At 39.7% G+C, this 17451-nt stretch overlaps 1 protein-coding gene across 5 annotated transcripts in view; it reads left to right on the top strand.

The window, feature by feature from the left end:
• The window catches only part of STXBP6 (syntaxin binding protein 6), a 179696-nt gene that overhangs the window by 142480 nt on the left and 19765 nt on the right, over positions 1-17451 (top strand). For all 5 annotated transcript variants that reach the window (XM_042438139.1, XM_042438156.1, XM_042438164.1 and 2 more), the window contains exon 4: positions 776-941. In XM_042438139.1, the coding sequence (XP_042294073.1) occupies positions 776-941 (166 nt within the window). The remainder of the gene's footprint in view (positions 1-775; positions 942-17451) is intronic.

Here is a 17451-nt window from a genome sequence, read left to right as displayed (position 1 = left end):
CCCTTAGTCTCAAACGTGCTACAAAATCTTTTTGCATACTACTATAAGTATAGAATTCAAACACATAGTGATCTTAGCCTGGAAAATGTATGCAAAGGGATTTTGTAGCACCTTTGAGACTACAAAGAACCTGGTAGTACAGTATGAGTTTTTGTAGACTTGAGCCTACTTCCTGAGATGCACAGGTCTGAGGAAGTAGGCTCAAGTCTACAAATGCTCATGCTACCAGCTTCTTTCTTTCAGTTAGTCTCAAAGGTGCTACAAGATCCACACTGTGAGTATCGTTATGCTATTGATAGTATTCATTATAGTATAAATATACACTGGTACCCCGGGATACGAATGCGCCGCCTTACGAAATTTCCGGGTTACGAAAAAAATCCATTCAAAAAAACTGTTCCGGGTTACGAAGGTTATTTCAGGTTACGAAAAATTTTTTGGTGCTTTTCGGCGCTATTTCACACGAAATCGCGGCTTTTCCCCATTAGCGCCTATGGCTTTTTCGGCTTACGAAGTATTCCGGGTTACGAAAGCGGCGGCGGAACGAATTAATTTCGTAACCCGGGGTACCCCTGTATGTATTATAATTATTATATAACTATATTATAGCTATTTATAATATTCTATATTACAATATGGAATAAAATAAATATTTAAAAATTGGCAAGATTTTTAATTGCAATTTCTCAGTTTATACAATGGAAGTGTAAAGTAGCAAATGTAGCTTTATATGGTTTAATTATATTTATAGTAATACTAATATTTTTCTTTCTAGGATTCCCCAGAATTTGATTTACTATTTGAAAATGCTTTTGACCAATGGGTAGCAAGCACAGCCTCTGAAAAATGTATGTTCTTCCAAATTCTACATCACACCTGTCAACGGTACCTTACAGACAAAAAGCCAGAGTTTATTAATTGCCAGTCTAAAATAATTGGAGGTAAGTATGTGTGCTTTTCAGTTCAATAGCTCAACACATTTCAACTCATCTATTTGCCTAAAAATTGTTATGGCTGTGCCAGTTTATCTGGGTATGGATAATATTATACCATAGCAGCTTGAGTGAAGTGACCAAATTTGATCTAAATAAGGCTATTAGGTGGGCCTTGAACTCTGATTTTTCATCATTCTAGTTCCCTACCACCACATGATGAAAGTTATTACTTACTTTAGAAGAAATGTTTCCTATATAATCACTGTTTTCCTATTTTTAATTTGTTGTGCTTTAGTGCACAAGAATACTGCCTCCAGCATGTGTCTTACTACTTCCAGATATTGATTTAGAAGACTGCAAATTTAATTCCTTTCTGTGGTGATTTCCCTCTTTCCTATTTAGCAAACATTGATTTTGCCAATATTTCTTTAAAAGAACTAAATTAGACTGGCTGTTGTTGAACAGTATCAACTTCCCTTTGTACACTTCTTTATTATTCCCAAACACCTTTCTTGATGTACCAGCATTTATTGATGCCAGCAGAGCGTGTGAGTTTAAGTTTGCATGTTGCTGTTTCAAATTTACAGATATTTCTGTGAAGTGTTTCAAAGGTTTGAATTGACCATATTCATTGTCATTTCCAGTAAAATTCCTTGCAGTTAGATTTTTAATCTTTTTGACTCACTGAAATGGTTGCTGTAGTCTTTTAATTTAGAATATTAGCGGTGTTGTATTCTCATGATCTTCCTGTATGGGCAGCTGCATTAAATGTATTCCATTTTCACATTTGAAAGTTCTGATACTGTTATTAGCAGTATGATTATTCATAGACATTTTTGTTCACAGAAATGATATTTTGTTTTTAACTCTTTCTGTTCAAAAATGTTTTAATATGTATCCCTAAAATCATGGAGATAGAGACAAAGACCTTTTTTTAAAAAAAATTCAGGCAATCTATTGGCAGCTGATTTAGAGAGAGGGGATTAAAATAGAGAGATGATGATGTGGTTTTATGTTGAATAGAGTGCACCCCCAGGCATGTGCACAATTAGAAATGATGGAGGTTGCTCCACAGCGCATAATCAAATTCGCGGATCTCAGATCCACAAGTTAGGAGGGGCAACTGTATAGGATTACAGAAGAAGGAGGAATATTTACTTAAACAGTTAATTATAGCAGCACATGCAGTAATTGCATATGGGTAGAAGGATAAAGAAAAGTGGAAGCAACATATATCATAATACATGATGTTTGATTTTATAATGGAAAAGGGGAGAGTTTATTTTGGTTGAGTGAAAGAACAAGTTTGGATTACTAATTGGAAAATAATGACTGAGTTTGTTGAGGAGGAGACAGGGTATGAAATTGTTAAAGAAAAGGTTAAAAGGATTTTCCACATGGGAGGGAAAAATATAAAAAGAAAGAACTATTCCTAAGATGGGGGAGGGGTAAAAATAAATAAATAGAGGAATTACGATGTCTATATATGAGGGGTTAGTTAATAGCTGAGAACACTTTTGAGATAGCATGTGATTAATTTGTTGGCTTGTAAGGTAAAGTGTTTATATTAATAAACTCATATAATATGTTTTAAAAATTAAATTATTTATTTATGGAAAACAATGTTCACATATGTTGTGAAGCTACTCCTTAGTGGCATTTTTCTGGAATTAGAATCTTCTATAACTTTTCAGTTTCTCTTGCACTACTATTGGAATGTAAACTAACATGAACTATTCAAAGATCCATGTTAGTCTGTAGAATCAATATGTATTATTATTATTTATTATTAACCTTTATTTATGAAGCGCTGTAAATTTACACAGCGCTGTACATGCAATCTTTTTAGTTAGACGAATCCCTGCCCTCGGGTTTACAATCTAAAAAGACATGACACAGAAGGAGAAGGGAGTGGTGGAGGGAAAAGGTAAGAGGTCCAGCAGTTCCTCTCTATCTCCGAGGCCTGGACCAAGGCAGATGGACTGGAGGGAGGGCTTGGCTTCATAATGGATGGTTAATCATTTTCCAGGGAAAATACATACTCTCAAGTAGGATAATGCATATACAGTACATAGCAGTACAGAAAATGGTTTGATAAACAGGCACCAAAAGAACATCAAATAGTAAGGGACAATTATGCAATGCCTGGGAAGGCTTCTCTGAACAGGATGGTTTTCAACTCCGTTTTGAAGCTGGTTAAAGAAGTGATGGCTCTTGCTTGTGGGGGAAGAAGGTTCCAGGAGTGAGGAGCAGCAAGTGAAAAGGGGCGAATCTGGGATGGGGCAGAGGAAATCCTGGGCTGAGACAGCAGACCTTGACTACCAGAATGGAGGGCCCTGGTGGGAAGGTGAAGAGAAAGAAGGTCTGATAAGTAAGGAGGGGCCAGTCCATGGAGGGCTTTAAATGTTGACAGCAGGAGCTTATACTGAATGCAGAAAGGAAGGGGGAGCCAGTGAAGGGATGCCAACACAGGAGAGATGTGGTCAGAGCGGTGGGTGGAAGTGATAATGCGTGCAGCTGAATGCTGAACAGATATTAAAGGACGGAGGTGAGAAAGAGGAAGCCCAGCCAGGAGGACGTTACAGTAATCAAGTTGTGAGATCACTAGGGCATGGACCAGGATCTTGGCAGTAGATGCGGAGAGATATGGTCGGATTTTGGCAATATTGTACAAAAAGAATCTACAAGCCTTGGCTGTGGTCTGGATCTGAGGGATACACGACAGAGAAGAGTCAAAGATAAAACCAAGACTGCGGGCTTGCTGGACTGGTTGAATAGAAATGTTGTCCACAGAGACAGAAAAGGAGAGTTGAAGGGTGGGCTTAGGAGGAAAGACAAGAAGCTCTGTCTTGGACATGTTGAGCTTCAAACGCCAATGGCGCATTCACTGCGAGACAGCTGTGAGGCAAGATGAAACTTGCTGTTCAAGCCTTGGAGAAAGGTCAGGGGCGGAAAGATGCAGCTGAGTATCGTCCGCATACAGATGGTAGGAAAAGCCAAAAGAGCTAATGAGTTTTCCTAAGGACAGTGTGTAGAGAGAAAACAGAAGGGGTCCCAGAACAGAGCCCTGAGGAACACCCACAGATAAGGGAACAGGAGAAGAAGTCTGACCACCAGCAACCACTACAAAAGATCTGCCAGACAAGTAAGATCTAAACCAGTAGATCTAAACCAGTAGATCTTGTAGCACCTTGCATCTGAGGAAGTAGACTTTAGTGTACGAAAGCTCATGCTGCCAACTTCTTTCTTTCAGTTAGTCTTAAAGATGCTACAAGATCTCTCTACATACTAACATGAACTATGCGAATCCCACAAGTTTAACACTTCCCTAATATTCTCTCTTGTCCTTTTCAATACTCTTATTGTAAACCGCTTAGAGTAGCAGTTCTCAACCTGTGGGTTGCGACCCCTTTGGGGGTTGAATTATCCTTTCACAGGGGATGCCCAGTTTGGGTCACCACTTCTCCTCATCCTCCTCCAGCCCATCTCTTCCTCCAGCCTAACTCCTCCTTATCTGGGCCTCCTCGGCTGCCTCCTCCAGGGCTGCCAGGCCTCCTCTGGCCTGCCACCACTGCTGCAAAGCCATGGCCAGAAGTCTTGCCCCTTCCCAGCCTCCCAACCAATCGGGGAGGCCGCCGGCTGGAAGAAGGGACGGGGCATCTAGCCAAAAAGGGGTTGTGGCATTAGGAAGGTTGAGAACCATTGGCTTAGAGACTGCTTAGGCAGTATGAAGCGGTATATACATGAAGCTGCTATTCCTATTGCTATCTTATGTACTGTGTTCTAAGTTGTATTGACTCTGCAGATGTTCCACATTTCAAATATTCAAAGTAAAGCTTCAAATACATTAATGCTTTGCTTTACAGAAAAGTGTTAAACTGTCAAAATACAAGTTAACAAGTTAACGTAAGGGTGAAACCGACATCCCAGATGGCATGGCTTGGAGCCACCCCATTTTGGCTGGAATGAGGCTGCAGCAAACAGATGCATGGCCCCAATCCAGCCAGCTTCCACCCCAAATGAGAGCGGAAAAGATTTGTTCCTATTTGGAACAAGTTTTAGCATAAGAGTCAGCTGCCAGTCCAATTGGATTTCTCAGAGAGATACAAGACGGAGAGAGCCATCTTTGGATATGCACACAATATTTTGCACTGCCCTTGGTTTCATAGGGGTTGGGAGCATGTAGCCCTCTAGATATTCTTCAGTGCAGCATACGTCAACCCTAGCCAGCGTAGCTAGTGATGAGAGATTATGGAAACTGTAGTCCAACAGCATGTGTAGGGACATGCAATTCCTCATTACAATATACAGAAAACTGCTTTGAGAACTTTGGACTAAAGTTGGGAACTAAAGTAGATCATTCTGCTAGACAGAAAATAGTATGTGTTTCAAATAACAGCCCTAGGCCTTGTGTTTTTAGAACTGGCTTCATGTTTTCAGGAGCTTTACATTCTTCTATAATATATTTCTAATCCTGCCAGTGTAATTAAGTGAATGCTGACTGACTTTGTTAAAACAGCCGGAAGGAATTTAGAATTTCCATGTGTTTGTGTTCTGTATGTTGTGAAAGTTCAGTGTGGAATTTTCACTTTATATCCTACCACTAACACCAAATGTGAGGATACCAGCTTATCCCACTGCTGCCTACATGAAAAATGGAGTTTCTTCCCTTTATATGATGGGGATCAGGGAAAGCCTATCCACTAAGCACTGCAAATTATGCTGTATGATCATTGTATGCTACAAGTGTGGGTTTTCTGCTCAGGCAATCTCACCAGTGCCACCAACTGTAAGGATTCCTCTCAGGCAATCCCACCACTATGGCCAAATGTGGAGGTCTTTATACTTTACCTACTAGATGTGAAGACTTCACAGTGTAATTTGCAGTGCTCAGTGGATAGGCTTTCCCTGACCTCCATCTCTGCTACACATAAGGACTTCCTTCTGTCCCTCTTGTGTGACTCCATTTGTGGGTTCAATTTAAATGTCCTCAAGATTCCTATGAGTATTTACAGTATATTACTTTTATCCCCAGCAGGACACCACATGTCTACCCTCAGTGCTGAAACACAGCTCTTGGAATGACAGAGGCCAAAAATGTATAAAAACGAAAACTTGTATTTACAGAAGTTAAACATAAAACAACAGATTATTTATATAGAACATTTTAAACATCACACTCTCTCCTCTCAAGCTAGATCTCTGATTCCTAAAACTCTGATTGGAAAATCCTTCACTCCTTTCTCTCCTTTCTCTCACTCCAACCACGGTCTATTTAAGACCCTGCTCAAACACATTTCCCAACTGCACTCTTCTAACCACAAGCAAAACTGACCTCCACTCAATCTCAAGCTCCAGCTGCCTTTCACAAACTGTCCATACAAAACTCCTCAAACATTCCCCCAATTCCCATTCACTTCAACACTCCATTCTCTCTCCCCTCCCATCAGATACTTACTTCATACTCACACAATAAATCAAGCAACACTATTATATGCCAACCCAGGACATTGCAATAACAGTTGTCATGCATTACTTCAAGTAATGTAACTGTTTCTTTTCACTCTCATTCAAAAACCTAAACTCTTACTGTATTTTTTTAAAGGCAGGAGGAGAGATAATGAAGTTGTGTTAAGGTTCTCAGTGAAAGGATACTAACATGTTATTTACAGGTATAAATACTAGGATATTATATCACTCTCTTTCAGTATAACACAGTTGCCAGGAGCATAAAAATGGGGAAGAGTTGTATTCAAGGTCCTAGTGTGTGCTTTCTTAAATTTCTTGGGGGAATGTCAGGATGAAACACAGTCGCCCCTTGGAACTCACAGGGGATCCATTCCAGACCTCCTGTACGAGTTCCAAATCTTGCGCATATTCAAGCCCCATAGGCTTGAATGGGAGGCATGCATGTGGGGGTGCCCCGTGGGCACATGCCCCATTAAGGTTAATGGCAGTTGCCCCTCCACAGATTTTTAAGTCCATGGATTTCAAGTCCACGGACTTGGTGGGGTAACTGTACATTTGAAAATGCCACTCCTGTTCAATATACAGTACTGTTCTGAAATAAGGAGGGAAAGTCATTGTGATGAGCCATTTGCCTGTTAGTGGGAAGCTGGAAACCATCTGAGTATACTCCTTTAAAGAGGGACCTTGGTGACACCTCATTTTGTCAGCCATAACTTACCATCTGTAATATGGATGTTATGACTGATGGTAGAAACAGTTTGACAAACAGTAGTGTTACATAAATCCTTTAGACTAGATTGCCCATTAAACTGTTAGGATTGCTACCTCAGAAAACTCAGCCAAGACATTTCTCAGGGCACAGTAAGACAGATTTCACAGACTCTGCTTATAATTGTTTAGCACTCAAATGCAAAAAGTCACTCCTGTAGCAGAGAGCTTTTTTCTTAAATCTGTTTAGAGGAGCATTTTTCTTCAGGCTTTTAACCAAACCATGGTGTTAAGGAAGAAGCATCTCTGCTTGAAATGTAGTAGCCATTACAGAATGTGAATGTCTCTCAGCAGGCAAGCATTAATCATTAAATTAAAAAACAAAATTGGTTTTTAGCCCATTTTATGGATGATTGTTGCTTAGCGGCCAAGAAAATATTTCACCACATTCTTTTTGAGATGACACAATTAAGTTTGAAGTACCATAGGTGTCACATTACCTAAAATGTTGAAAATTGTCCTAAGGGAATTACTGTACTGCAAAATGGACATGTTTTTACTTAAAGTGTGTGAATCAATATTATCCTTTCCCAGTGGTAAAAACTGTGGTGCTTCTATTGCTCTTAAATTTTACCTGCAATAGCTGAAAAGAATGCAGTAAAAACTGGTAACATTGGAAGCAATTTTCAAAATGGATCTTGGATGATGCTTTATCCTGAACATACTTTTCTCTTAGCATGCCTTAGCACACCTACATCTACAGGTGATCAGAGAAAATACTGCAGTTTGCCAATAAGGCCAAAATATGCCACACTAGTTTCATAGGTTAATTAGTTGTTGTGTGTCTTCAAGTCATTTCTGACATATGGAGACCCTATGATGAACCTATCATACCGTTTTCTTGGCAAAATTTGTTCAGAGAGAGTTTGCCCTTGCCTTGCTCAGAGGCTGAGAATGCGTGATTTGCCCAGTGGGTTTTCATGGCCCAAAGGGGATTCAAACCCCTGTTGCCCAGTGTCCTAGTCCAACACTCAAACCAATGTACCACGCCGGCTCTGCTTTTGCTTTAACAGCATTTCATTACACTCAAAATAGTAGTAGTTTTCTTGTTGTTATTCCCAATGGAATACATTTATGTGATTCTTTTAAACTTAGTAATAAATACATCCATATGCTTTTGTACACCTCTAAGGTGAGAATATGAAACTTTGCTTATTTCTTTATCTCATACAAGGAAAAATATTAAACATTTTCATCCTGCTGGGTGAAATTATAATAGTTTTTGAACATTTCTGATGATGTTTCTCACACAAAATTGGAAAGAATACAATTTTTTTTGCTAAAAAAAACGTATTTTCTTTAAAAAAAAGTTTTGTGCAAATTCTCCTAAATTTTGTGACAAAGTGTTTGGGACTACCTCTGTAGCAAGCAGAAAGGGGCAAAGTGATGGTTTTCTCTCCCCCCCCCAGTCTTCTTTCTAGTGTGCTTTCTAGTCATTTCTGACATACAGCAACCCCAAGGTGAACCTCTTCCATGTTTGTTTGTTTTTTAGCAAGGGTTGTTCAGATGGGTTTTGCCATTGCCTTCCTCTCAGGTTGACAGTGATTTGCCCAAGTCCATCCAGTGCATTTCTATGGCCAAGTGGCAACTTGAACCCTAATCTCAGAGTCATAGCCCCAACTACTCAAACCATTACATCAGACTGGATTTCTTCATTCTTGTACAGAGGTAAAAATCTTTTGCTTGAAAATGTTTGATGAATGTATCAGTGTGTCAAGACGTCTTTACTCAGTCTGGATAAGGAAGTCTACACATACTCTTTACATCCCTACTCTAAACCAAATTGATAATAATAATAATAATAATAATAATAATAATGAGTATCCGGTTTATTATGTTAGGATAATAATCTTAAAAGAGTAGTTGTTAAATTAAAGAAGATATTTATTTCAATTTCTTCAATGTTTACACCAATGATTTACAAGTTTTATGTTTTATGCACTTCTGTATCACCAGTATTACATAGGGTCACTGCAGTCTAGAACTGTAGCTGATACTAAAATTGGCGCATGAAAGAAAGAAATGGTATTATGCCTTGCCTCTTCTTCAATGAACTCTCTGCTCAGCTTATTATCAGATGGATCCCTCAGATATGAAAATATCATCACCAGTATAGATCATAAAGAAAAAGTAAAAACTTTTGATTTATTCTGAATGGCTCTCCTTGCTCTGTCTATTTGATGGCCCCAGTTTTTTATTTATTTATTTATTTATTCCTTCCTTCCTTCCTCTTAATCTCAAGGAATCCAAGCGGATTATAACAGTAAAAATAGCAAAATACAGTTAAAAGAAAGATGCTTAAAAATGCAAAAACCCATTCCAGTTTTTCAGTGTAATAAATCCTTGTACCTAATATAAAAGAATATTTGTTGTTAACTGCCTTCAAGTTGATCTCAACTCATGGCAACGCTATGGATGAGACATCTCCAAGGGCCTCGCTCTTCCACTGCTCTGCTCTGCTTAATTCCTGCAATCCATACCCGTGACCTCCTTAATAGAGTCCATCCATCTGACATGTGGCCTTCCTCTTTTCCTACTTCCCTCCTCCTTTCCAAGTATTATTGTCTTTTCCAATGAGTCCTACCTTCTCATGATGTGTCTGAATTATGACAGCCTCAGTTTGATCATCTTGGCTTCCAGGGAGATTTCCATCTTGATGTGCTTCAGGACCTATTTGTCCTTTTGGCTGTCCATAGAATCTTCAGCACTCTTTTCCAGCACCACATCTCAAATGAATGGATTTTCTTCCTATCTTCTTTCTTAACTGTAGATGTACTGGGGGCTAGTGGGATATCCTCTGGAAACAAGGGCAAGGTAACAGGGGCAGGTTGGGGGAGCTGGCCACCAAGTATCCTAATAATAATAACAGTAAACTTTATTTATACCCCACCTCTCCATCAGGATTGGCTGCCTCCTCATCACTGTAGACAAAGCCATAGTATAAACCAATCATAGATTTTTGCAGCATAATTTCCAGGGGTCTGGTCATAGCATTAAGATTGATTATAATCTTATATACAAGTATTAGGAATAAATTAACTTTGTGGGATTTACTTCTGAGCACATCTGTTTAGGACTCTGCTGTAGGTTGATTTTGATGCTTTATAGGGAAATATACCCAACACATCTGATAGTCCTGATGAGGAATCTGTACTCAGGACAAGAGGCTACTGTCAGAACAGAACACGGAGAAACAGAATGGTTCCCAATTGGCGAAGGAGTCAGACAGGGATGTATCCTTTCTTCCTATCTGTTCAACTTGTATGCAGAACATATTATAAGAAAGCAGGGTTGGATACAGAAGGAGGAGTGAAAATAGAAGGAAGGAATATCAGCAATCTATGATATGCAGATGACACCATAGTCCTAGCATAAAACCTCACAGACCTGGAACACCTGCTAAGGAAAATCAAAGAAGAAAATGCAAAGGTAGGCTTAATATTGAATATAAAGAAAACAAAAATAATTATCACTGAGGACCTTCACAAGTTCAACCTAGATAATGAAGAAATAGAAATAGTAAAAGAATTCCCATACCTAGGATCTTCATCCTGGAGAGAAGTGACTAGTGGGGTGCCACAAGATTCTGTCCTGAACCCAATGCTATTCAACATCTTTATCAATGACTTGGATTATGGAATAGAGGGCATGCTTATCAAAGATATACACAGATATAATATGTGAGACATCTGGCTCGACATGTGAGAGAGATCTAAGAGTCTTTGTAGACTACAGGCTCAGCTTGAGTCAACAGGGTGATGTGGCAGCTAAAAAAATCAATGCAATTCTAGGCAATGATCTTCGTCTGGACATCGATGAGGGAAGTGTGACCTTGTTGGTGCTCTTGGACATCTCAGCGGCTTTAGATACCATAGACCATGGTATCCTTCTGGAACGCCTGAGGAAGTTAGGTATTGGGGGGACTGCACTCCAGTGGCTCCACTCCTACCTCTTGGGTAGATTCCAGATGGTGAAGCCCGGAGTCACATGCTCTTCTAAAAGAGACCTGACATCTGGCATCCCTCAGGGCGCCATTCTGTTCCCCATGCTGTTTAACAGTTACATGAAACCGCTGGGAGAGATCATCCGGCATGGGTGCGGTGTTATCAGTACACTGATGACACCCAAATCTACTTCCCTATGTCTCCAACTGATGCAGTGACTAAGAATGGCATCTCTCCTCTGGATGCCTGTCTTAAGTCAGTAATGGGCTGGATGAGGGAAAACAAATTCAAGCTGAATCCAGAGAAAACGGAGATACTTGTGATAGGTTCCCCAAGTCCAGGCATGGAGATTTGTCAACCAGTCCTGAACAGGGTCACACTTCCCCTAAAGGCCAAAGTTCGCAGTTTGGGGGTACTTCTGGATCCATCTCTGCAGTTATCATCTCAAGTAGATGCAATGGCCAGAAGTGCCTGGTACCAACTTCGGTTGATACGCCAACTGAGTCCCTACCTGGACCAAAAGGACCTTGACACAGTGGTACTTGCACTGGTAATCTCTCATCTTGATTTCTGCAATGCGCTTTACATGGGGCTACCTTTGTACCAAGTTCGGAAGCTTCAATTGGTGCAAAATGAGGCAGCCAGATTGGTTACCAGAACACCTAGGTCAGACCACATAACACCAGTACTAAAATCTCTTCACTGGCTGCCAGTTAGTTTCCGGGTGCAGTACAAAGTGTTGGTCATTACCTTTAAAGCCCTACATGGCTTGAGCCCAAGTTACTTGAAGGAATGCCTCTCCCTACACAATCTGCCCCGCACTTTTAGAACATCCGGGAAGAACCTGTTGGATTATCCAAAGACTAGACTAAGATCAACTTCCCACAGGGCATTTACTGCTACGCTTCCAAATTGTGGAATGGCTTACCAGAGGAGATCCATCTTATTACCTTCAAGAAAGCACTCAAGATGGATCTCTTCCGGCGAACCTATCCCCCTGATCTGCTGTAACAATTATAAGAAGACACTTCATTTTTAGCATGTATGGGAAGCTAGATGTTGATATTGAATTTTTATAGAATTGATTTATTGCTGTGTTTTTTAGTTTTTATGTCATATGAATGTATTGTAACTGAATTGTAATTTTAAATTTACTGTTGTACTCCCACCTTGATCCGCAGGGAGAGGCAGGAAATATACAAATAAAAACTATTATTATTATTATTATTATTATTATTATTATTATTATTAGGTTGCATCAATAGGAGGGTAGTGTTTAGTATGAGGAAAGCAACAGTGCCACTATATTCTGCTTTGTTCACACCTCATCAAGAATAATGTGCCCATTTGTGGCACCACAATTCAAGAAGGATGTTGACAAGCTAAAAGAACAAGGGCAACCAAAATGATAAAAGATCTGGAAACCATGTCCTGTGAGGAATGATTTAGGGATCTTTAGACTGTAACACAGGAAGTCACTGGGTTTGGGAGACCGCATGGTCTGAAGGCTATATAAACTCAGGAGCTTCCAGTGATTGCTTTGTGGGTTGTAGTAGGAGAGTTGGTATTCATTTGTGATCTGTATTATAGCACTGTAAATAAAGCACTTCAGAAGACTTGGCTTGTCTGGTCGTTTATCAGCTGAAGCCTGGCATCGGTTGCTGAGAGTCCCCGGAGGTTCCTGCATTTCTTCAGTTCCTGGAAGACATCCAGTTGCTGTTATCTCAACTGAGGACTGAGAACCACGTTTCTGAATTTGCTAGCTTACTCTGTTGTATGCCAACATTGGCTACAGGGCTCAGATAAGTTGCTGACATGTTTAGCCTGGAGAATAGAAGGTTAAGATGTGACATGCTAGCTTTTTTAGATTGTACGCCACTGGTAGGTTTTATTATTATTATTGATTTTATCCATTCTAGCTACAGCACTGTGCAAATTTACAGTGCTTTATGAATAAAATATAATAATAATAAATAGCCAAATTTCAAAATTATCATATTGAGGATGGTGCAAGCTTGTTTTCTGCTACTCCAGAGACTAGGATGCAGAGCAATTAATAGAATCATAGAGTTGGAAGAGACTGCAAGGGCCATCCAGTCCAACCCCCTGCCATGCAGGAACTCTCAATCAAAGCATCCCCAACAGATGGCCATCCAGCCTCTGCTTAAAGACCTCCAAGGAAGGAGAATTCAAGCTGTAGGAAAGAGATTCCACCTAAACATTAGGAAGAGCTTCCTGATGGTGGCAGTTGTTCAACAGTGGAACATGATGCCCCATATTTGGGAATCTCCTTGCTGTCTCTTCCAACTCTATAATTCTATGATTCTAAAGATATCCATGCAGCCAGAGGCCATTTTCCTCTTCGGCTATGTGGGCAATGGGAGACAAAGAATCATAAAATCCAGGCAAGACAATTTCAGCTCAACAACAGAAAGAGTAACTTCCCTTGATATCCATGCTGTTTCTGTCTTGGGTGAAGCTACCCACCACTTTCTTAGGCAGGGAACATTTTCTCAAAAATTCCGTACTGTTGCATCTGATAAAATGTCTAGGTGCTGTATAGGTAAAACCTACCAAATGAAATCCCAGTGAAAATGTTTTACTTTTATTGGACTTAGAAAAGCAAAAGTGTTAAGTCCCAGACCTGTTTTATAGTCTTCCTCTGGATGTGGAGCCTTGTTTGGTTGCTGTTTGAAGAGGAGGAAGGAGCAGCAAATGTCCCTAATTGTAGGTTCATAGATTTGGCTAAAGTTGCATCTAATTTTGACCAATTTCTGTTGTTTTGTTTTTCAGTAATGGCATGAGAACTATTAAAGAGCAGTGTTGCTGACATCTAAAGGCAAAGCCTAGAACTGCAAAGGTGTTTGTTTAATGGAAGGAGGATGTTAGGCACTGCTGCTCTTTAAACAAAAAAACCTATAACAAATAGAAGTGGGGAGAGTGAGAGTGAGAGCAAAGAACCTGGAAGAAGATGATCAGACATACAGCAGAGAACTGATTGCTATGCTCTATCATTTCAGAACATCAGATTTCCAATATCACCAGCCCGATCAACACATGCCTGCATGTACAAATGCACATCCAACTGGGGGGAGGGGTGAGCCCATGCTATTCTGGCTCTGGTACTCACCCTGGTCAGTACACACCTGTCCCCACGCCAGACCCATTACCAGCACACACTCCTTACTTTGCTGCACCATCACTGTCACTCAGAAGCCCCCTGTCACCATATCTGACACAGAAATGGGCACCTGGCTGTAGACATGTGGCAAGGCCCCGTTTCTGCATCAAACACAGAGACGGGAGGTACAGGCAATGGCACAGTAAAGTAATGAATATGTGGGGGATAGATAGTCTGAGAAGCAATGGAATAAATTTTAGCATTCCTTTTTTTGCTGCGTAGCAGCACCACACAATTTGGTTGCTGTGGCGCTACTGCGCAGCAATGAAAAGTGGCCTGAGCCCAACCTTTCAAGTCCGTCTGTACCAGGCCTTTCTGTCCAGAACAGCTGGCTGGATTTACAATGGATTATCCAATTATGCCTCCTCGGAGAATACTTGACCACTCTGCTCATTGTAATGAGTCACTTGCTTATTTTCTTCAGATAAGTATTAATTGAGATTACAAAGATATTTTCTAAATAGAAAACATGGTGATGTTGATAGTTTCTTTTTTATTATTTTTATAGTTTCTTTTTTGCAATTTCTTACAAACATACATACCAACATTTTGTGATGTTGATAGTTTCATAGATCACAAAAGAGGGGTATGGACTAGATCACTGGTATTCAAAGTGATGGTCTGTGCAGCATTGGCAGTTCCCAATACATTGGCTGCTTGTCCCTGGTGCATTTATAGGAAAGTGTAGTCAATGGCCAGAAATATGATTCCAGTCAGTACTCCAGTGAGAAAAAATAATTGCCAGCTTTGCACATCAGATAGTCTGAGAAGCAATGGAATAAATGACCCTTAGGATCACATTCTTCTCTATAGTTCTGTGATCTGTGATGAACAAACAAAAACTATTCTCTGTTTTTAAAAAAAAAAATCATAAACTTTTAACAGCCAAAATATATATTTGAGGTACCCCTGCTGGACCTGTTGCAAAGTACAGTAACATCTGAAATCCCCAAAACAGTGATATCTTTATTCAGTCATGTAAAATGTACAAAATACATGATGCAAGCTTTTGAAACTGTTGCAGCAACTTGACAAACTGCATGCATATGATTTTTAATAATTTAACTTGATGAAGAAGCCAGTGGAGTTTTGAAAGCTTGCATAATGTATTTTGTACATCTTGGTTGGTCAAACAAAAGTATTACTGTTTTGTAGATTTCAGATGTCATTGTACTTTTCGAACAGCCAAGGTGCTTATTCGTGTGTGTGTGTTTGTGTGTGTGTATAATTCCCATTAAAAAAATTATTCTTACATCCTTTTGTGTTTGTATAACTACCAGATATATTCAACTATAAGCTGAGAAATTTATGCCCAAAATTTGATCTTAAAATCCTGGGTTGACTTTTATGCAGGTTAGTAACTAGTACTGCTTACAAAGGTCCTGAAACAACCAAGCCTGATGCCCCATTCTTGGTGCCTTGATGCTGTTGTGTGTGTCGGCGGGGGGGAGGTTCTCAGTCCAGTTTGCAAGGCTTCTCTTCCCGTAGAAAAAAAACCTCATTTAACACCACGTGTTTCCCTCCCCAGTCCGATTTGCAAGCCTCCTCTTCCCGTGGGAAAAAAACACCTCATTTACCACCACTTGTTTCCCTTCTCAATCCGATGTCAAAACCTCTCCTCCAGCACAGGGAATCAGTGTTAGGTGGGCAGGAGAGGTCCGGAGAAGGAGAAGGAGGGATGGAAGTGGTATTTTCCCCTTTCCATCCTTCCATATCGGCCCCTATGTTTAACCCTCAGCTTATCCACAGGCCATATCAAAATCCATGATTTTGGCCCTGAAACCTTATACATGAGGTAATTTTATCTATTATGAGTATGAGGATTTAGTATATTCTTTTGTGACTAAATCTAAAATCGTCCTTATGTAAATTTATACCATGAATAACATGTGTATATATTATGCATGCCAGTGTGTGAGAAATAAATAATTTTTATACAAACATATGCATGTGCTTGGATGCGTGTGTGTGTGTGTGTGCGCGCATGTATGAAGATATATATGCTATATGTATAAGCAACTCAACAGTACAGCAAATAAGCTCTGGTATCCAAGAGGACATTGACAAATACTGAACTATAGTATGTATAAGTAAATATATGGAGATTATTATTTTTAGTGATAGAACATTCCTGTCCAGACACAGAAGTCTAAGAGGAATGTAATGGTAAAGCCACTCTGAGCAACTCTTTCCTAGAAAAACCTTTTTTAATGTCAAGCAAATTGGTGTTTGCCTTAGCTTTGTTGTGCTTGCTTTAACTTGCAAGGTTTCAGCCCTGCTAACTTGTTTACCCAGATCCTAGTATCAGGATGTGGCTTCTAGTTTAAAAATAATATTATTAATAATAAAATAATTAAAAAAATTAATTAAAACTAAAATTTAAATTTAAAAAAGCACATGCTCTGTACTCCAAAAACACAAGCCTGTGAACTGTTTGCTGAACATCATATAGTGATTCATCCTTCCCAGCAAGGAATTAATACAAACCTTGGAGTGTAGCAGATGCATGATGTAATGATAAACAGTGCCAGAGGCTAGAGTTCCCTTCATGTATTAATTGCCATATATTCCATGACTGTTTGAACTGAGCAGGCAAGATCTTTGCTATATCTAAAAAAAGGCTTTCTTTCTTTTGCCACAGTCCATGTACAAAGCAGATATAAAATACATAAATTTTAAAATCTACTCTGCTTTTGCGTGTGTGTTGAAACCAGCCTTATCCTTTCCTTTTCTGAGGGGCAGAGAGGCATAGGTACCGGTTATTTTGTTTATTTGCCTGCTTGATTGGCAGCTGCACTAATTTGTTTTATCAAGGAGGCAAAGAACTGCTGGTACTCCATGCTAATGCAAACCCATGTTGCTTAAGGCATTGTCTTTAGAAGAGATTATGTGTGTGTGTGTGTGTGTGTGTGGCTTGTGTATGTGTTTTTGCTTGTATTAGTACATAGCCCTAACAGACAGCATTTTATAAGAAGTATACCTTTACACGCACAGACACACAAAAGAAAGAACTGCCACTTTAACCTTTGAAAGGATTTCATCTGATTTAACATCTCTATCTCTTTTCATGCACTGAACACATTAAGTGATGTCCACACCTGGCATCAGATACACCTATCACCTGAGCACATCAAATATCTTTCTTATCTCTTCA

The sequence above is a fragment of the Sceloporus undulatus genome, chromosome 1 (assembly GCF_019175285.1).
Source record: "Sceloporus undulatus isolate JIND9_A2432 ecotype Alabama chromosome 1, SceUnd_v1.1, whole genome shotgun sequence".
NCBI lineage: Eukaryota > Metazoa > Chordata > Lepidosauria > Squamata > Phrynosomatidae > Sceloporus > Sceloporus undulatus.
Note: the sequence above shows the minus strand (reverse complement) of the source record. Positions and strands in the feature narration are given on the sequence as shown.